At 58.6% G+C, this 20,831-nt stretch overlaps 2 protein-coding genes across 5 annotated transcripts; both read left to right on the top strand.

Annotated features, from left to right (window-relative positions):
• The first annotated feature begins 5,052 nt into the window (after positions 1-5,052).
• On the top strand, positions 5,053-12,723 carry FAM3A (FAM3 metabolism regulating signaling molecule A). 2 transcript variants are annotated; one of them, XM_049644514.1, is made up of 10 exons: positions 5,053-5,189; positions 5,372-5,568; positions 6,929-7,042; positions 7,580-7,603; positions 9,793-9,916; positions 10,007-10,065; positions 10,532-10,582; positions 10,906-10,990; positions 11,067-11,193; positions 12,013-12,723. In XM_049644514.1, the coding sequence occupies exons 2-10, from the start codon at positions 5,556-5,558 to the stop codon at positions 12,106-12,108; spliced, it is 693 nt and encodes a 230-aa protein (XP_049500471.1). In that variant the 5' UTR covers positions 5,053-5,189; positions 5,372-5,555; the 3' UTR covers positions 12,109-12,723. The 2 variants fall into 2 exon arrangements, with proteins under 2 accessions (XP_049500471.1, XP_049500470.1); XM_049644513.1 differs by lacking the exons at positions 5,053-5,189; positions 5,372-5,568 and having other exon boundaries at positions 6,992-7,042; positions 9,738-9,916.
• A 3,852-nt stretch (positions 12,724-16,575) lies between these two features.
• SLC10A3 (solute carrier family 10 member 3) lies at positions 16,576-20,277 on the top strand. Of its 3 annotated transcripts, XM_049644505.1 has the most exons (3): positions 16,901-16,915; positions 17,274-17,307; positions 18,514-20,277. In XM_049644505.1, exons 2-3 carry the CDS (start codon positions 17,281-17,283, stop codon positions 20,083-20,085), a joined length of 1,599 nt encoding a protein of 532 aa, XP_049500462.1. In that variant the 5' UTR covers positions 16,901-16,915; positions 17,274-17,280; the 3' UTR covers positions 20,086-20,277. The 3 variants fall into 3 exon arrangements, with proteins under 3 accessions (XP_049500461.1, XP_049500463.1, XP_049500462.1); XM_049644504.1 differs by having other exon boundaries at positions 16,576-17,307; XM_049644506.1 differs by lacking the exon at positions 17,274-17,307 and having other exon boundaries at positions 16,782-16,915.
• The last annotated feature ends 554 nt before the right edge of the window (positions 20,278-20,831 follow it).

The following is a 20,831-nucleotide window of genomic DNA, read 5'->3' as shown; positions in this document are numbered from 1 at the left end:
CCATCTGCTCCCTGGTTGTTTCCTTCCTGCCACTCGCAACCATGGAGGAGGCCACCTGCACCCAATGCTGGCCCGTTTGGTGGAGGGCCCGGGGCCGCCCCGTTTTTGTCACCCACTTCCCTCCGCAGTGTGGGCTCGGGACCTAGGCTGTCAGCCCTGACCCCGGGTGTAGCTGTGGCCAAGCCCTGCGTCCCAGCTGCCTCCCGAGCCCCCTGTCCCATCTGTGCTCTTCACTCTGCACCGAACGCTTCCATGCACTCACTGCCCACGTGGGCGTCCGCCCTGACGACGTCCCCGCCCCGGCTGGCTCGCTTAGCAGAGTGGCTGGGGGCCGTGTACACACACCGCCGGTGCATGCTGGTGAGCGGGATCTGGGCACGAGAGGCAGAGGGGGCGCTGGGGGAGGGCGCCTGTAACAAGGCACCACGCCCGATGGGGTGGGGGGAGCATAAGACAATGGACTTTTATCCTGTCACAGTCCTGACGCCAGAAGTCTGAAACCCGCGTGTTGGCAGGGCTGCGCTCCCTCCGAAGACTCTAGGGGACGACCTTGCCTCTTCCACGTGCAGGTGGTGGCCAACATTCTTGGCCTTCCGTGGCTTGTACACACATTACCCCTGTGTCTGTCTGTGTCTCCACACGCCACCTGGTGTCTGTGCATGTACGGCTCCTGCTTTCCCTCCCGAGGACGCCAGTCTTGTTGCATGCATTCAGGGTGCGCTCTGCTCCAGCACGGCGTCAGCCTGGCTTCCCTTGGTTATCTCTGTAAACGCTCTGTTTCCAAACAAGGCCATGTGCCAAGGATCCAGGTGGACACAGATCAGGGGGACCGCTGTTCATCCCAGTACACTCCCAACAAAGGCAGCAGCCCCCAGTCTTTTCTGCCACCTCCCCCAGCTCCGCTCGGCCGAGCTACAGGGACACGGCAGGAAGCGACACTGCAGTCCCTGCACTCGTGGCCTAGGTTCCACTAGATGCAGCCAACCAGAGACAGAAGGACACCACGATCAGGTGCTGGTACATTTTGCGGAGGGAACGAGGGACCCAGAGAGACACCAGGGGAGGAAGGCTCCACTCCCAGGGAGGTGAACACGTACCCCGGGGCCTTGCAGCTGGCCTGCTCCCCATTCCGGGAGGGAGAAGGCCCTCAGGCTGTTGAGGGCATTCAGCTGTGACCCCTCCCTCCAGCTTGACCCGTGCCCCACTTGGGAGGCAATCAATTGCCCAGAGCTTTTCGCTCCAACCGTCTAGGCCCATTCTTGCCTGCCACCGAGGAGAAGCAGCCAGCCTTAGCTCCTGCATAGCCCCCTCACCCAGAGCTGGGATGGTGGTAGCCGGGAGCCTGGGGAGGGAGAGGCCAATGGAGTGCAGTGTGGCAGGCAGATTGCTGACTGCGGGGGGACAAACCAAGGCTCCCACCCACGACTCTGCAACAGCAGTACGGAGATGAAGAAACTCCAGTGGTGGGCTGATCTGTTTCCCCTACATATGCTAGGGTAGTAGGTCACCCCTGGACACATGACCTGCACCCTAGGGTGCCGTCTCCATCCTCCCACCCCCTCCTGAAGCCAGGGAAAGTGGCACACCTCCGATTAAGGAAGGGGGGAGGTCACCGAGTTCACTGGAATAGGGATAGGATACAGACAGATCACAGAGCCTTGAGTGCCAACTGGGTGGGAACTGGACCTCAAAACCCATCCTGCCCCAGGTCCATGCAGAGAAGCTGAAGACTCCATGTGGACAGGATTGTAGGCCAGGCTTCAGCCAGAGGGCAGTGGCGTTCACCCTTATTTCTAGTGCCTGTGACCTCCTGGAGAGGGGGCAGTGGCAAAGGCTTCCCCAGGAGTCAGTGGGGGCCAGCCTGGGAACTCACGGGCTCTCCTGTAACACTTTGGCTCCCACGTGGCTACAGAGAGTCTTTGTCCTTGGCTGTGGTGCAGCCACAGTGATGGGAGGATGAGATGAAATGACAGGAGAGGGCTGGGCCCCGGGATGGTGGCCTGAAATGGGGCAGAATGGGTCCCTCCCTGAAGATGCGTCCTTGCCTTCCCCCTGCTTCCCCCCAGGGGGTGCTGCCCTGCCTACTCCAGGGGAAGAGCCATCTAAGTCTGCTGCTGCCCTGGCCCATCCTGCAAACTTCAAATCCTCAAAATATGGATATGAGGATAATTTCAAGCCCTTGGTCATGGGGAGGAGTCAAGTAACTGAGGGTGCTGGAGTCCTTCCTGACCCCTCAGGGATCTTCAAGTTCAGAGTCCTTCGCAGTGCCCCCACAGGCATTCATAGACTGAGGAACCCAGCAGAGCTGGATTCTGTCGACAGTTAGTCCTCCTGGGTCCCCAGGTTCCCTGGGGACCGTGCTGGCATGGCATGACCAGGGAGGGTGCTCCTGGGGGGATCCACACAGGGGCAGCAGCAGGAGGCCAAAGTAGAAGAGGGACACAGCTCCAGGGCCAACAGCACATGATGACCATGTGTGAGCACGGAGGGAGGAGTGTTGGGGCATCCCAATCTCATCGTGTTCTGAGTGTCTCTCCTGCGACAGGCACATGGGCCCAGGTGACAGCAGTCAGCTGACATTTCAGATGTAGGTGCTACACTGGGGCAGACATAAGGGCCCTGCTGGTGACATTCAACTGTCGCCTGACCTCTGGGTGCCTCTGTGGAACAAAGCGGTGAGGGCCCTGATGAGGACAGTCGACTGTCCTCTCAGCCCTAGGAGCCTGCAGTGGGGACGAGGCATGAGATCCCGGGTAAGGACATTAAGCTGTCACTTCCACTCTGGGTAGCAACATTGGTGCTGGGGTATAAGTGCTTTCAACTGGCACTGAATGTCTACACTGGGACAGGATGGGAGCACCTGTGTGAGGCCGACCAACAGTCCTGAGCTCTGGGGCCCTAAGTCCTGGGTCCGAGTTCCAACATTCAACTACCATTTAAGTTGATCGTACTCTAGGGCAAGGCTTGGAGGCCAGGTGCGGAGAGCCCCCTTTCAGCTCTTCGTGCCTATGCTCGGGTGAGGGGCAGGTGTGGGCACTGAGCGGTTACCTCAGGTCTGGGTCCCTACCCTGAGGCAGAACGTGAGAACCCGACACGATCCACAAGTAGCACGTCGGAAATGAGAGCTACACAGGCAGAGACGTGAACCCCGCCGGAAGGCACGCCGGTGCCTCCTCAGTGCTGTGGCCCCAGGTGACAACAGCATTCGAACGAAAGACCATGTCTGTATCCATGTGCTGGAAAGGAGAATGAGGGACCATTGAGGTCACTCAAGTGTCACTTTAGCTGTGGGTTATTAAACACAGAGGTCTGAAGGACTGGGTGGGGGGAAGCCAATTGTCCCTTCAGCTCTGGAGTCCCGCACTGTGGCAGAGGTGAGGGCATTCGACTGCCACCTGAGATCTGGTTGCCCAATCTAGAGGCCACGAGGCCCGGGTGAGGGGGTCTACTGTGGGGTAGAAACCCGCAGGTTGGGAGGCGGACCGTTGACTGACAGCTCCGTGGCCAGTTTCTACGCGGCAAGAAGCAGAGGAGAGATCAGTTGAGGATATCAGCTGGCACGTCCACTCCAGGTAGCCTACGCTGAGGCAGAGGCAAGGGGACCCAAGGAACAACAGTCAACTGGCGCCTCAGCTGTGGGAACTATGCTGGGGCACAGGTAAGAGGGCCCACAGGAGTCATTTTCTGCTCCTTCACGCTGGCTGCCTGTGCTGGGGCGGCAACATGAGGGCCTAATCCTCTGTATGTCCGGATTGAAAAACAGTCCCCAAGAAAACAAGGGAGTTGTGCAAGGCTGTCCCACAAGGCCCCGAAGACCTGAAACTGAATGCCAGGCTTCTGGCCCATGACTTATGTGGTGCCCGTGGGGATGGTGGGTGTGCCTCAGGACCCTCAGGGGGACTCATTAAAGCAAGCGTTCCAAAATGCGTGCTCTGAGCAAGAGGTAAACAGTGGCCTCTCTGAACTACCAGTCTGGCAGATGCCCCACGTCTGGCTGGCAGCCCAGGAGCTCCGTCCTGGGCACCACGGCTACAAGCATTGCAGGAAAGAGCACTGAGGAGAGCACTGGTGTTTGACAGATGGTCAGCATTATGTCTGATACCAAATTCCGTGAAAAAGAAAAAAAAAAAAATACCCGTGCCTGCAGCAGCCAGGGCCTAAAACCGATTACTTTGATCTTGTGTGTTGCGTACACCAGTGTAGACGGTACTGGGTTGTAACCAGAGCTGTCACTGCCTAGCTCTGCAGGCTTTGTCTGTATTTTGGATTCTTTCCTCATGAAGGCTTCGTCGTGGGGTCATTGGGTCAGGGGGCACAGGTGTTCGCCCCCCCCCCCCACCGCACCCTCATGCCACCCAGGTGCTGCCGTCCAGAAAGAAAGATGGGTCCCCCTGACAGCGGGTCCAGCTTTCCCGGTGCAGGAGGTGATTGGGGTGCCCTGGGCGGTGGCAAAGACGCCTTCCTGAAGGCGCTGAGGGGAGCGGACCCGAGTTTTCCAGTATCAGAGCGAGGTGAGAGACCACGTGAACGTGCTTCCATCTAGAAAGCCGACTGTGAGGAAAGGCATCAGAAGGCTGAGCTTGGTGGCCTCTGGCTCGTCACGTTCCGGTATTTTCCCCGGTGGACTGTTCTATACCTCCTGGTTTCTAAAAGAGACACATACCAATTTTGAAAGAATTTCTAATTAAGACCCCAGATACATCGGCTTCATTCGAGGCTTCAGAAATCTGACTGCAGAGCAGGAGTGCAACCCCAGCCCTCGAAGCCTAGGAAGGCCGGCTCGTACCGCCTTAGAGGAGTCTGGGGGCAGGTTTGTACGGCGAAGCACGCGTGGATCAGGAGCGCGACCACACGGCTCCTCCCATTTGGAGGCCTGGGGACCCCGCCGGAGCGCCTTCCGAGGCCCGGCCGGTGCGGGCCCCTCCCACCCGGCGGCCAGAGCGGGTGGTGGAGGCGGGCCTGTGGGCGGGGATGCGTTGAGCCCGGGGGCGGGGACTCCACCGCCTCCTCTCCTCTGCCAGCCCCGCGGCGGGGGCGGTACCGGCGGGCTGTGGCCCCGCCCCCGGGCCGCCATTGCCGGGCCTGTCGGACCGAGCTGCGCATCTCCCTCGTCTCCCCTCGCGAGCGGAGCTGGGCGACCGGCCTGACAAGGCTGCCCACAACCCAGCTTGCATCGCCCCACGGGCCAGGCAAGTCTCCACCAGCTAACCGGCGTCGTCCGTCCCCAGCCTGGGAAGGGCGACCTGAGCACGGGGCCTCCCATGGGAGGAGGCCTCCGTCCGGGCGAACCAGCTTTACTTCCCGGCTCCAGGGGCTCCCGTGGGCACGGCCGTGAGCCGACGGGTTCCTGAGGACCTTCTTGTCCCGACAGGGCCTTTCTGCGCGTGCCCGAGGAGCCTGGCCAGGTGGTTGGACGAACAAGCCGGTGCACCGGTCGCGTCCACCCAGCAGCGAGGACCAAGCACAGGCTCACGCTTGTGCTTTGTTGCCCCCAGAGTGCAGGGTCCCCAAACACTGCACCTGCCGACGACCCCAACCCCGCGGGAGAAGTGGACATGAGGTTGGCAGGTGGGTGGCGTCCAGAGTGATTGCAAAGGAGTTGGAAAGGGGATCGCCCTGGCGACCCAGGTGTCCAGAGATCGGTGTCTGGAGGTGCCCTGATGGACCACTGAGTGTGGTTTTGGAAACGGAGAACCCTGCACAGAGTGTCATTCTATGACCTTGAGCAAATCCTTTCACCTCCCAGAACTTCAAGAACTGTGAAAGGAGGATTAGGATAGTCGATTTGTCCCAACTCGGAAAACTGGCCGCTGTGGCCGCTGTCTGAGAAAATGAGTTGTGCTAGAGGCTTCGCGGAGCATGGCGGCTAGCTCGAGGGGGCGGGGTGTGCTACCGAGGAGGCGTGGTTTCAGAGGAACTCAAGAATTGCCACTTCAGACCTTCTAGGGTTGCAGCGTTGTAAATCTATCCTCGTGACAACTGGCCGGTGACAGACTGGATGGGAAGTTACGGCCTCAAGATCAGTCAGGGCTGCAGCAAGAAAGGAGGCGGTTAATTCAGGGCCGGGACTTGATGAGGGCGCGTATAGGAGAGTAGACTGTATGTAGGGAAACAGGGGCACATGGAGCTTTTCAGTGGAAAATAGATGAAGATCATTTGAGCAACGAGGCTGACGAGCATCCAGATGGGGTTAGAATGTGCTGTGTGAGAAGCCAGTGGACAAGTATTTCCAGCATGGGGACCCACAAGCGACTCAGGGAGCTAACACCAGGAAGGTCATAGGTGGCCTTGACAACAAGCTGCCTTGATGGGGTGATGTAGACAAGGCCAGGCTGGAGTAGGTGGAGACACAGTGTAAGGTGACATGCAGAAGGAGGCAGTGCAGATGCCTTTGGACATGCTAACTGGGAAGATGAAGGGAGGGGAGAGAGAGGCCAGTGGCTGGATGGGGCTGTGATTCTGAAGGAGCCCCTTCGCTTCGGTGACTTCTTACAACGGGAGATGTTGAAGGTACAGGAGAAAGAGCAAGATAGAGCGAATGGGGACTATGACAAGAAATCTGCGCAAGTAGGAGACCTCAGGGTCCAGCTCCCGGCAGGTGAAGGAACAGGTCTTCAAATTGAGTAGGGACCCCCCCCCCATCATAACAGGAGAAACAGGACACGATGGATGGCACAGGAATACACTGGTAACCTCAGAGGCCAAAAGTTACAGGGCTCCACAGAGAACCCAGCTCCCAGCCTGGGGCTCTGTTTCCTCCATCTACCTGCCACGATCTCAAGTTCCTGTCCCAGGCCTGCCGGGTGGCAACAGGTCCCCACCTTCTTCTTCCCAAGGGGGCATGGAGATCCAGTCCTGAGAGGCCCTAGGGTCATTTGGGAGCTCATTGGCAACTGAGGTGGCCTTCCTGTGTCTGTCCTGCCTCCAGGCCCCCTCCGCATCGTGGCCCTGATTGTCACCGTGGGCCTCACCTGGATCGTGGTCAGCATTCTCCTAGGTGGGCCTGGCAGTGGCTTTCCTCGTATCCAGCAACTCTTCTCCAGTGAGTGTGGGACTCTTGATTGTCTGTGGAGGTCGCCAGGGTGGCCACCCTGGCTCTGGGTGAGGTGGGTGTGGCCTGGGTTTTGTGTCTCCCTGGTGGGCCACCTCTAGCTAACCCCAGTCGGCCTCCTGACATCCAACACATTCTTCCCTCTACCACCCAGTTGTTTCATTTGGGAACTCTAATCCATGTATTTAGAATTCTGTGCCCAGTTGGAGTCACTAGTGTCTGAGAGAGGGGCAGGGAGGCTTCTGCTGAACGCTGGGGACGACACCCTGGCTGCTCCCTGCAGGCCATACGCTGGGCTCTGAGATGGTGACAGGACTCTACACCTTGTTGTTGGTGACGATTCACCCAAGTACCATTTACAATTGCAATTTACTTTCTTCCCGGAGCAGGGGGCTTGAATCTGGCTTAGCCCCTGGCCCCTGAGCCTGATCAATCCTCTACCTTGACTTCACGGTGTCAGGCCAGGAGGCTCTGCTACAGGGCCCTGGAGGCCTCCACCCTGACACCAACAACTCTCTGTATCCACAGGCCCAGAGAACTCAGCAACTGCAGGTAAGGCTCCCGTCACCTCCCTGCTCCTTTCCTGTGCCCAGCCTTCATACTACTTCTCCGATACTGCTACCTGCCTTAAGGCCTGCAGGCTCTCTGTTCTCCCTTCATCCCTCCCCAAACTGGCCATCACAGCCCACTGGAGCTGCTTGCATGCTGTGAACCTAGAAATCCAGTTACTGGTAAGACAAGCATAGGATAGATGTCCCCACTGCAAGAGGGAGGAACTGGAAGGAATAAACCAGTCACCAGTCCCAGTAGGGCAAATTCCATTAGGATTCAAGGCCTGAGAAGAATCCTCTAGGGCCCAATGCTCTGTGCTCTGGATGTAACTGAACGGGGGGTGAGGGGCACCCTCTGGAATGGAGGGTGCGGTCCTACCCTCTGGGCCTGGCCCATCTCTGGCCTCGGTAGCCACCGCTCTGCCCTCAGAGCCATGCTTCTTCCTTCTGTCCCTTTTCTGTCCCTTTCAGCCCAGAACAGCACTCTTTCTGCTGGTATAAAATTCTCAAAAAACATTGTTGGTCTCTTGTGCGATTTACGAGACTCTAAGTGAGGAGATGAGAGGGCCCTCCAGATCTCTCGTGGATAAGGCCATTTCTGTTCCTGGCTTCTACTGACATGCTTGCACGGGTCCACAAGTCGCACCCTCTGGCTCCGTAGTAAATGCTCATCCAAGCACAGAGCCTGCTCTCACACGTTTTGCTGTGAGCACCAAGGAGAAACCAGGCCGAGCCCTCAATACTGTGTTTGGAAACCTCCTCAACTAAGTATCCCAGTTCAGTCTTTATAAGTTCTTTGCCACTTTATGAACCTTACCCCCAGGATCCAATAACATGTTCCCGGTTTCCATCGGAGACCTCACCAGAAGCGCCTTTTTAATTTTTTTTGATGTTTCTTTTTGAGAGAGAGATAGAGACACACACAGGGAGACAGGCAGAGCACAAGTGGGGGAGGAGCAGAGAGAGAAGGAGACGCAGAAAACAAAGCAGGCTCCAGGCTCTGAGCTGTCAGCACAGAGCCTAATGCGGTGGCGCTCGAACTCACGAGCCGTGAGATCATGACCTGAGCCAAACTCAGACACTTCACTGATTGAGCCACCCGGGTGCCCCACAGAAGCGCCTTTAACATTCCTGTTGCCGACGACAACGTGGTCATGATGATGTATGTGTTCTCCCCACTCTCAAACCAGCTCTGCCCTCTTCCATCCATATTTCTACCAACAGTCCCACAAGGCAATCGAGGCCTTTTCTAGCTGCACCCCAAAATTCTACAGCCTCCCTTCATTGCCCCGTTCCAAAGCCCTTTCCACCTTTTGGGGGATTTGTTGGAGCAGCGCCCACCTCCTGCTGTCAGATGTTTCCTGGCTGTAACAAAGGAGCACGCACCACGTACACTGAGATGTTTCTTCTCCTCAGACGCGGCTTCTCCCCCAGTTCAGGAAGCCGGAAGGCTGAAGTCTGCAGGCTCCAGGGGAGGCTCCCTCCTGCCTCTTCCAGCCTGTGGGGGCCGCAGGTGCACCTTGAGCTGTGGGCACGTCCCTCCGGGCTCTGCCTCCGTCTGCACAGGGCGTCCTTTTCCGTCTCTGTCTTGTCTGTCCCTTAAAAGGACACTTGTCATTGAATTTAGGGCCACCCTACTCCAGGATGACCTCATTTTAACAAATTACATCTTCAATGAGCCTATTTTCAAATCGGCTGGTATTCGAAGGTGCTGGGAGGTAGGACTTGAACGCGTCATTTGCAGGGCACAGTTGAACCTGTAACAGAGGCCGGCCGCCCTCCTCCCGTCCTCCCACCTCTGCCGTGGGGTTCAGGCGCTCTTTTTTTTTGTCACCACTTTCCTGCAGTCGCCCTCCCAGCTGCCCCTTCCTTCCCCACCTGTGCTCTCTCCATGGCGGGGCCAAGCGAAGGCCAGCCCTCCTATCTCTTTTCTCTTCTCCCACCAGTGGCAGAAAAGCCTCCCTGAGGTCCCTGTCACCTTGCGCTGAGACCGGCGCCAGCAGGATGCAGAGTGTCTGTGGAAGTGTCCCTGGCCTTGGCCTGAGCCATGTCCCCCCCCCCCCCCACCCCATTGGTCCCCTGCTCTGTGGCCACTCATTCCTACCTGTGGGCTGGTCCTGACCTCCCCCTCTCAGATCTCAGGTGACCCCAGGGCCAGGCCCATGGGTCACCCCTGCTGTACCTGCCCAGAGCCACGAGCCAGGAAGTACAAATGCGGCCTGCCCCAGCCATGTCCCGAGGAGCACCTGGCCTTCCGCATGGTCAGCGGGGCCGCCAATGTCATCGGACCAAAGATCTGCCTCGAAGATAAGATGTGAGCTCCTTGCGGTGAGGGGGGTGGGAGCCTGAAAGCTAGATCTGTGAGGGACATTTGAGGACTCTGCTCCCCCCCTCCCCCCGCTAGGCTCATGAGCAGTGTCAAGGACAACGTGGGCCGTGGACTGAACATCGCCCTGGTGAACGGTGAGTCCCTGTGATGTGGGGTCAGAGTTCAGACCAGAGAAGCAGATCCATGCCATGATGTGCCACCCTCCTTCCCCACACCCTCCCCATGAGGAGGCATCTGGGTGTTCGCCTTGGCCCTCTCCTCCCTCCGCCCCACTTCTGGAAATCCACAGAGAGTCCCGGAGGAGGGTCCGTGCACACTGAAGTTTCCACAGAAGAAGTGACCCAATAAACAAAAGCAGTAAAGAACCAGAAGTTTCCAGGAAGTTGGAGGGTGCTTCCTAGGGAGCCCCTGGATGGGCTGCAGCTTTCTGAACAAGGGGCACGGTGGGCATGAATGTGCAGGATGTTTGCAAAGCTTCCAGAAGGGCTGCGCCCAGTGGCCGCTGCTGTGTCCTTAGCCTGATCTAGGGTGGCCGGGATGGTACGGTGGCCTTGCCCTGGTGGCTCGCCCAGCAGGACTCTTCCCTCCCTGTCAACCCAGGGGTCAGCGGTGAGCTCATCGAAGCCCGGGCCTTTGACATGTGGGCAGGAGGTGAGTGGCGGTCATGGCCTCCTGCTCGTCGTGGGGCAGAATGACTGGGCGTCTCTCCCCTGAAGCACCATTCTCTGTCTATTCGCCGTGGCTTCTTGAGCGCTTCCTTGGGTTTGGAAAGGGCAGGGAGAGGAACAGGTGTACGGTCATGGGCATGGCCCTGCCTTCTTGTACCAGTTTGTCCCTTTCGCTTGGGGACCTTGGTGGGTGTGTCCCTGGCCTGATCCCTGCTTTAGTTTCCTTGTTTGGAGACCAAGGGTTGGTGGGGGAGGGTTACTCAGTGGTGCCTGATGCTTCGTGTTTCATGTGACCTGACACCCCAGATGTCAACGATCTGCTGAAGTTTATTCGGCCACTGCATGAAGGTACCCTGGTGTTTGTGGCATCGTACGACGACCCAGCCACCAAGTAAGTGATTGCCGAGGCCGGCCTCAGCTTCGCCCTTCCACAGCGACTGCTTATATGTCTTCCTTCTGTGCGGCAGGATGAACGAGGAGACCAGGAAGCTTTTCAGTGATCTGGGCAGCAAGAATGTGAAGGACCTGGCCTTCCGGGACAGCTGGGTGTTTGTGGGGGCCAAGGGCGTGCAGAACAAGAGCCCCTTTGAGCAGGTACGGGTGGAGAGCCTCGCACCACAGAACAGTGTGCCTGCCCCTTCTGTTCACCCCGCAGGCTTCCCTGGGTTCTGCCCCAGCACCCCTAGCCAAGGTACCCCAGACCCCTCACCGGGTGCACAGGGAGGGGCAGTATAACTTTGACCTTCCCTGTCCTGTATGGATTTCACCCTACAGGGTCCTTAAATGCAAAGCTTTCGTAATGGCAAGGCTCACAACTAAGAGACCTTTCTCGCAAACATCTTCAAGATGCTCAGTCCTGTCCCGTGCTTCTGCAACCCCGATCCCCGATTCACACTGCATTGGCCTTCTCCCCCCAGCCCCTGCTGTCCTCTGACTGACTGACCCCCCAGACCCACACATGTCAAGCCCCACGTGCGGGGCTGGGAGGCCTCAGGTGCCATCCTCCTCTTTGGTGAAGCCACGGGGCCCCCCGCCCTGCCCCCCACAGCAGGACAAGGCAAATAGGCTGCTCCAGTGCTTTCTGGAAGGCTCTGGGTGCTTCAAAAGAGCAATTCAGCACTCCGAGCACAAATGCTCCCTCTGGCCTTTTTCTTCCTGAAATTTCCAGCAGCCCCTGTGGGCCAGGTGAGAGCGGGAATATTCACGTGTGCCACACACACGTACGTGCAGAGAAGCTGGCTTCTTCTACTCCACCCACTCGGTAGATGAGAAAATCGAGGTGTATTGGGACAGAGGGGGTTGTGCCCCGAGAGTGCACAGTCGGTTGACAGCAGCACACGGGGACTGCAAGCCCTGTCTGTCCCTTGTGCCTTAGGGCTGAGGCCTTGACCCCCTGCTCCCCAAACCCCACAGCACGTGAAGAACAGTAAGCACACCAATAAGTACGAAGGCTGGCCCGAGGCCCTGGAGATGGAAGGCTGCATCCCCAGGAGGACGACGGCCAGCTAGCCGGCCGAGCACAGGGACCGGGCTGAGGGGGGCTGCGTGTGCCTGACCAGGAGAAGGCGGTGGCGGAGCCGGCGTGAGGCTGAGGCCTGACCCCACGCCCAGCCGGGAGCGCTGTCTTGCCCCAACACCTCGGGGCTCCGAAGCGGTGACGGGACCGGGTGTGACCGGCGGTGGGGGTCTCTTTGTAAAGCTGCTTCCCCGGGTCAGCCCCGCCTGATTCCCAAGCACCCGTGGTCACAAGGGCCCCGGGTGCTCGCCCCTTGCTGCGCCAGGTCTGGTAGCAGCTCCACAGTGGGTCGGGGCATCTTCCAGAACCTCTCCATCCCAGAGCCGCTCACTGCTCTTGGGGCTGATCCTGTTTCCAGGGTGATTCCTTCAGATGAGCCACCCCTGGCTGCCTCCTGCGTCGCGCTCTTCGGGAAGGGGCCTCGTCGGAGCCGAGCCGGCCAGGGCACCAGAGTCACCTGATCACCGGCCCTGTCGCGGCAGATGGCGGCTCCCATGCTTTGTCGGGGGCCCACCTTCCAGATGACCTCTCAATAAATTAGTGGCCCCAGTGGAATAAAGTGCATTAAGTGGGGAGTCGGGTAGCGTTGTCCTTGTGGGGAGGGACACGTCCCTGAGGCTTAGCCAACCTGCTCCCACAGCCTTAGCGGACACGCTTTGTCTCCAGGGTTCCTGCCGCTGACAGTCTCTGCGGTGGCTGAGATGTGACACAGGCAGAAAGCAGAGCAGCTCCCCAGCTGGCATTCCTGTACCCTTGCCCAGGAGAGAGGGCTCTACCCTCTGGGGGAGCAGGAAACCCACCAACTCCCTCGAACACCTCAAAGGCGGGTAGAGACAGGGATGGGGATTAAAATCAGCCCAGGTGCCTCCCCACTCCCCTCAGACTCCCTCAAGAGCTAGGGTGTCTACCTGCAGCCCTTGGCTTTGGATGCCTTTGAGATCAAGGCTTTGAAGCCCAAGTCATGTGACCTATTTGGCATTTCTTGAGGATTACAGTTCTATTTCCCTTCGTTAAGTGAAAACCAACAAGAAACTCTAAGGAGTTTTCCTGGAATGCTACATCCCGTGGGCAAAGAAGTGGTCAGGAAAAGGGGGAAAGGCACTTGGAACTTCCTCAGTTTGGGGAATCCAGGAGCCAGCCGGGCAGCCTCGAGGGGGCCGTAGCAGTGGCAATGGACTTAATGAGTCCTACTCTGGAAACAGGCTTCCCGGGCCTCCACTTTCTAAGAGGTCAGTGCTACCGGAGTGTGAACAAACTGTCAAGAAAGGGAAGTATTTATGGAGCAGGCAGAAGAGGAGAGGCTGTCTCAAAGATCAAGGAGGTGGCGACAAGAGCCCGGCGCTTGCCCGGGAGATGGTGATCAGAGAAGTCAACAGCCAGCCTGACCCCGAGCCAAGTGCTTTAGAGACTTGCTTTTTTAGAGCAGTTAGAGATGCACAGCAAAGATGAGCAGAAAGTGCAGAGAGTTCGCACATGTAGGTCCCCAACCTACACTGACACCTCATCACCTGAACCCCAGAGTTGACGTTAGGGTTCCTTGTTGGTTTTGAACAGTCTGTGCGTTTGACAAATGTGTGATGATGTGTGTCTACCACTGTGGTATCATACGTGGATCCACTTTTAAATCTTTTATTATAGACCGTTTCAAATGTCCCCCAAAGGAGGGAAGACACTATAATGAGGTCCGACGTACCTGTGGGGTTGCCCCAGTGTTTCACCTGCACCCCCACAGCCCATATCGCCTTAGTTCCTCCATTGGCATTCCCATTATACACCTACTACCTGCGTGGGCCTCATGCCAACCCTAGCAAGAAAGGACTGTCGTTCTCCCCATTCACGGAAGAGCTAAAAGTCCCCGCTGAGCCCAGGAGGTCGGAAGCCAGGTAAGTGGGGCTCCTCAAGGTTGGTAGCTTGCCCCAAATGAAACTGAATGTCACTGAAGGTCCACACTGCAAGCCTGGGAGGCCTCTCAAACCACCACTGTGATTGCCTGACCTTCCCCAAACATTCGCCAAGGCCCTGCCCTGGACCGTGTTACTTTCTGGGGACACAGGACTGAGCCCCAGCGATGGCCCCTAACTCCTCGGGGCGGGGGTGGGGGCCGTGTCTTCACTAGGAGTCTCCACAGTCACAGAGACAGAAACAGTAAGCCAGCTTTATCCCCCACTTGGTCCAACACAGGCTACGAAGCCAGTGGCGGTGTGAGGCAGAGCCTGCCCAACTTTCCAAAGTAGAGGTAAACCTTTCTATATCCTTCAGCCCTCCTCCACCGGGGTGGTGCCCCTGCCCCGAAACCCCACTCCCACCTACCAGAGTTAGGTCACCCTTTGTTTTAAAAACCAGAATCCCGAGTCAAACGGACATAGGCAAAAATAAGCAATGACAAAGGAGGGGGACTAGTGTTCCCACATCAGACCCCAATGCCCACAGTAATTCTAGCTCCAGTAATGTTATTAGCACATGAGGTGATTCCCATGCAAACCTCGTGTACCAAATGTGGAGGAGGGATTGAGGTGCTGATGCTGGGTAGACAAAAATGACCGCTGTCGCTACACTTCCCTGTAAATAGCAAGTGCATGCCATACTTGTACAGAACACGTCTTCCACGCATACTTATCACAGTGTCCCCGGACGAACCTGCCTGGAGAGGAGGAAAGTAGGAGTAAGCACACCTCTTAGGGCCACCATCGTGACTCTGTGACATAGTACAGTGGCAGGTCTCCCATCCGAACTGCTGTCACTGTCGTTTGCTCTGTATGTTCTCTCAGTCTAGATGACATTCTCTTGCCTTTAATTTAGCCGTCCCTTTTTCCTGTAGAGGCCGCCAAGTTCCCTCATGCCAGACCCCCCACCAGCCCACTCTGGCTTTTCAGGGAGTGCTGAAGCGACTGACAATAACAGGGAGCAGCCTTCTGACTACATTTGTTCCCCTTGACCCCTGGCCCCAATCCCCATTTAGTTGAATGATTGAAACATAGGTTTCCTCCAGGGAGGACAAGTCTTTCAGGTTTTCCTTCCCCTGCCTTTCTGGCTGACCCATTCCCCCTCTCCCTATCGCCAGTAATACCCAGTCCCCGACGGCCCCACCCCCACTGCCCTTTTGCAAACTGCACCCTGCTTCCATCAGGACTCCCTCAACCTCATTTGAGAGGGACAGTACAGAGATGTTCTTAGACAAAGGACACACACACACACGGCTCATGCCTTACCGGTCCTCTGAGGCTAAACAACAGCCTAGAGCTAGGGCCTCTGAATGTTTCTGATCACTGACATAAATCAAACCATCTTAAGCATACACCCCAACCATGTGTTTAACTGTTTACATATCGCACACACGTACCAATCTGAACTTTAAAAAACACACACGAATACAAATTTTAAAGTAAAATGTATTTAAGTAAGTTTAAACTTAATATATTTTTACTTTTTAAATTAACAGATTTTTATTAAAGTCATTCTGTACTTGAAAAATTAAAATACAGAGGAGCCTGGGTGGCTCAGTCGGTTAAGCGGCCGACTTCGGCTCAGGTCACGATCTCGCGGTCTGTGAGTTTGAGCCACGCGTCGGGCTCTGTGCTGACGGCTCCGAGCCTGGAGCCTGTTTAGGATTCTGTGTCTCCCTCTGTCTGACCCTCCTTCGTTCATGCTCTGTCTCTCTCTGTCTCAAAAATAAATAAACGTTAAAAATAAATAAAAATAAATAAAAATTAAAATACAAATGCCGTTTTGTTTTGGTTACGTTCTCAACGATGTGTCTTGTGCACCTGCCGTGGGCAAGTACCTGTAACTCTGGGGGCCACCAGCTTCCATTACAGCCGTGACAAGTTCTTCCAGCAGCCTTTCGGAACATGCAAGTCTCCTTAGACTCAGCACTTGCTTATTGTCTCCCCATTTTGCCCAACTTATGCCATCTGATTGTCTATTTCTTGTCCGTGAGGCCTTCAGACCCTGCTGCTGGCGCCAAAAAGTTTTGAAAAGCGGACAAGCCCCCTGATGTCCCACAGTGTGGAACTAGACACTGGGTCCACGGCCGAACGAAGGAAGGTGGGAATAGGCGGCGCCTGACCCTGGGCTCCCGCCACCACCGGCGGCCCGCTGGCGATCCGGCCCTGCTAGCGGCTAAGCCCGTGTCCCACTGCCCCCAGGGGTCGCAGAGCGTTTGGGCCCGACCAGGGCCCCTAACCCGGAGCAGGTCGTCCCGGCAACAAGCGCAGAAGACTCAGCCCCACGGCATGGACCAACCACGACCCGGAAGGCATCCGGGGCCTCGAGCCCGCGCCGACTCGTCGCTCCCGGATACGTCACATCCGGTCGGAACGGGCCCCGGTCGCTAGAGGTGAGCCGGCCGCTGCGGGGAGGGGCGGGGCCTCGGCGGGGCGGGGCCGGGGCCCCTGTGGGCGGGGTGGGATGGGGCGGGGCGGGGCGGGGCGGGGCGGGGCGGGGCAGGGCCCCGGCGGGCCCAGCTCGCAGGCGTCCGCCGGGCCGGCAGGCGCTGGCGCCGGCGCCAGACTCCCGGGCCGCGGCGGCGGGTGAGCGCTCTGGGCCGGAAAGGGAGGGCGGAACGCAGCCTCTGGCCCCGGCCCGGGTCCGTGCTCGCCCGCTCGGGCGGCCGGGCCCGACGGGCGCGGCCGCAGGGCCTGGGAGTGGCGTGAGGGCCCGTAGCGCGATCCCGGGACCGCCCGGACGGGTCACCCGCCTGCCGACTGCAGGACGACAGCGAGAGCCCGGCGGCGGCGCGCCCCTCCCTCCTCGGTTCGCACTCGAGCTCTGTGCCCAACCCGGCAACTTCCGGAGTCCCAGGTAGGGAGGAGCCCCGGGTCGGCAATGCCAACTGCCCAAACACCGAACTCACGGCCTGTGTGGAAAAAGCGGCCGGCCCAGGGTTCCCTCCCCTGCCTTGGGGTGCATCTGCTCAAAGTCTTCCAGCCCCTCAAGCAGAAATGGTGTGGGATCTGGGCCAGACCTCTCTTGCAGTGACTCAAAGCCGCCAGCAGTACTGGAAGGACAGGGTGGATGGCCCTTAGCCTCCTCCCTCCCGGAGGGAGGAACCATCACACCACCCCGGTGGCTTCAGTCCTGGGTGCTGTCATCTTTTCCCTATGACTCCCCTCCACTTTGCTTCTCATACTCCCTCTGGTTTTCCTGCCTCCCTCTTCAGCGGTGGGATGCAAAGCTGGACCAAGGCCTCCAGGGTAAGTGACCCCCAAACTCCAAAGCAGCAGAGGCCATGGCATGCAGCGGGTAAGAGGGGACCTCTCCAGGGATGAGTTTTTGCTTAACCTGCCCATTCACCCTACTTCCCCTGCTCCCCAGGCTCAGATGACGGGGGACAGGGCCAAAGACTGATAGGATGTCGAGAGGCCAGAGCCTCTTCCAGGACTGGGACACTGCAATCAGGCACCGAGAGGCAAACGACGGTAGTGATGATAAACCACTGTGGCCCCATCCTGGTTGCCCCAGTTCCAGCAGGTGATGTGACTACAGGCTGGTGACAGCCCACATTGAGAAGAGGAAGCAAGCAAACCTCTTTCCATCCCGAGGCACCTTCCCCCACTGGAAACACTAGGTCCCACTGGAAGTTCTGGGCTCTGGACCCTGAGCAGAGCCTCTCAGATGTGACACAGTGCTTCTAGCAGCTCAGATTCTGGGGACAGATGAGTTGGAGCTCTGACAGGAGGAAGAAAAGCACCTAGCAAGCACGTGGTCCTATTTGACCCCCTCCTGCTTCCCCTTCCAGCAGGCTCCCTGGAGAGAGAGGACCTGCCCCCCATCCCAGGACCCCCATCTCACCACCGTCCGCATGTAGGGTAGGCCAGGTAGCCACTGCAGCACCATTCATAACTCCACATCCATGGTAGACATCAGCCCCCAAGGCCCCACCGCACATGCCCCTTTGCCAGCTGCTTTCTTCCTGGCAGATGACAGTCAGGCACCCTTTGCTCTCACCAGACTTGTCTCCTTGGCATCCCCATGCAGCCTTTCAGAGATTTCATCCTGGTTGTGGTATAGCTGTGGCCCCTCTATAGCTCAAAGCCCGCGGGGAACAGGCTAGTGGTGATGGGACTGCGGGGTGGCTCTCCCAAGTCCCTTGGTATCAGGACATTTCTGCATGTTCACTGTACTGCAAAAGCCCAGGGAGATCAGCAGGCTGAACAGGAACTCCTATGTGTAGGTGGCCCCTGTGGGCGAGGGATGGGAAACTCGGCGCAGGTACGCTGGAGGAGGGGACAGGCAAATGGAACTTAAGGGTCAACACTAGCCATTGCCTTCTTGTCCCAGGGTTTGGGTCTAGGGCCTCTGCTGCGTGTCCCAGCAGGCGGGCTCACCGATCCCCTTGCTCCCGGCCTCACAGCTGGTCACCCTGACCAGCCACCTTTCTGTGTCCCGTCTGTCCTCAGGAAGAGCTCTGCCATCAAGGAGCACAGCACAGGGCCAGGCCCGGCCCATGGACCCTTCTCCGGACGGCCCAACGGCACCAGCGGGGCTGTTCTCCTAAGCCGCAGAGGGCCTGGCCACACTGTCCTCGGCGAAGAGCCATGGTGTTCAGGAGGGGCAGGAGCAGCTCCCAGTGGTGGCCTCGCCTGGGAGGGGGTGGCGGTTGCCGAGGTCCCCTAGGCATGCTCAGGGCTTCCTTGCTTCTGGCCAGCCTGCCTTTGGGGGCTGGGGGAACAGCCAGTGCCAACCTCAGCACAGCTCTGGGCCACAGGGTGCCCCTGACAGGGGGCCGATACTTGAGCATTGGGGACGGCTCTGTGATGGAGTTTGAGTTCCCAGAGGAGAGCGAGGGCGTCATTGTGATCTCGAGCCAGTACCCGGGCCGGGGCAACAGGACAGGGCCTGGCCCCATGCTGAGGGTCACCTCCCTCGACACGGAGGTGCTGACCATCAAGAATGTGAGTGCCATCACCTGGGGCGGTGGGGGCGGCTTCGTGGTGAGCATCCACTCGGGCCTGCCTGGGCTAGCCCCGCTCCACATTCAGCTCCTGGACCCCCATGAGGCCCCGCCCATGCTAATTGAGGAACGGAGAGATTTCTGCATCAAGGTCTCACCTGCCGAAGATGCTCCCGCCACCCTCGGCGCCGACCTGGTCCACTTCTCGGAGAACCCGATTCTCTACTTGCTCCTGCCTCTGATCTTTGTCAACAAGTGTTCATTTGGGTGCAAAGTGGAACTCGAGGTTCTGAAAGGGCTCCTGCAGAGCCCCCAGCCCATGCTGCTGGGCCTGCTGGGCCAGTTTTTGGTCATGCCCTTCTATGCTTTCCTGATGGCCAAGGTCTTCGTGCTGCCCAAGGCCCTGGCTCTAGGCCTCATCATCACCTGTTCGTCACCCGGCGGCGGGGGGAGCTACCTCTTCAGCCTCCTCCTCGGAGGGGACGTCACCCTGGCCATCTCCATGACGTTCATCTCGACGGTGGCTGCCACCGGTTTCCTGCCATTGTCCTCCGCCGTCTACAGCCGCCTGCTCAGCATCCATGAAACGCTCCACGTGCCCATCTCCAAGATCCTGGGGACCCTGCTGTTCATCGCCATCCCCATAGCAGCCGGCGTGGTGATCAGGTCCAAGCTCCCCAAGTTCTCCCAGCTGCTGCTGCACGTCATCAAGCCTTTCAGCTTCGTGCTGCTCCTGGGTGGCCTCTTCCTGGCCTACCGCATGGGGGTCTTCATCCTGGCGGGTGTCAGGCTCCCTATCGTGCTGGTGGGCCTCACGGTGCCCCTGGTCGGCCTCCTGGTGGGCTACTGCCTGGCCACGTGCCTGAAGCTGCCGGCGGCACAGCGGCGGACGGTCAGCATTGAGGTAGGGGTCCAGAACAGCCTGCTGGCCTTGGCCATGCTGCAGCTGTCCCTCCGTCGCCTTCAAGCCGACTACGCCTCCCAGGCCCCCTTCATTGTAGCGCTGAGCGGCACCTCGGAGATGCTGGCCTTGGTTGTTGGCCACCTCATCTATAGCAGCCTGTGCCCGGTCCCCTGAGGCCCCTGGGTCCAGCTTCCACCACGCGTCACCCGCGGCCTCCAGCCACCGCCCCCACAGCTCTCGTGTACCAAAGGCCTTTGGCTCTCATGCACTATGCACTCAGAAAACAATCCAGGCTTATTTTTTTTACCGGTTTTTTATTCTCCAGCTTTCAGTGCCAAAGAGGCCACGCTGAGTTAGGTAGGTGGGCACTGCTCAGAAAATATATTTCAATAAAAGAGAGAAGCAAGCTCGGGTGCCTCCCAGTCTTTGACCTTTGGGGCCTGGGGAGTGGGGTAGGAACAGTGCGGCTGGGTAGATGTGGGCCAGGGTGGAGGAGTGGCGTGGGTGGCAGTGGTGACCCGTGCACAGACTTTCTGTCTCAACTCTCCCTCCCCACGCATCCCCTCTCTGGGAGAGGCGGGCCCTGCCGTTCTAGAAGGAGCGTGGGAGAATGAGGGCAGAGGCCGGGCTCCGCAGCCAGCTCCCAAACTCAGTTTTCTGCGGCCAGACTAGAAAAGAGGAGGCAGAAGGCCCCGCGAGCAGCGGGGCAAGCTTGGCAGGGCCGGGCCACTACGTGGACTCCCGAGAGGGAGAGTCGGGGTTCGCGCCGACTCGCCCCGTCAGTCGGCCGGGGGCGGCCCCCCCCCTCCCAAACCCCAGCTCCCCTACGAAGCCGATCCGGCCCCACTCGCTCCTCCTCCCTCCCGTGGCAGGCGAATCCGTCGGCCCGGGCGTTCGCGAGGCCCGACGCCAAGGTGACT

This window comes from Panthera uncia, chromosome X (genome assembly GCF_023721935.1).
Source record: "Panthera uncia isolate 11264 chromosome X, Puncia_PCG_1.0, whole genome shotgun sequence".
Classification (NCBI taxonomy): domain Eukaryota; kingdom Metazoa; phylum Chordata; class Mammalia; order Carnivora; family Felidae; genus Panthera; species Panthera uncia.
This window is presented reverse-complemented; position numbering and strand designations above follow the sequence as displayed.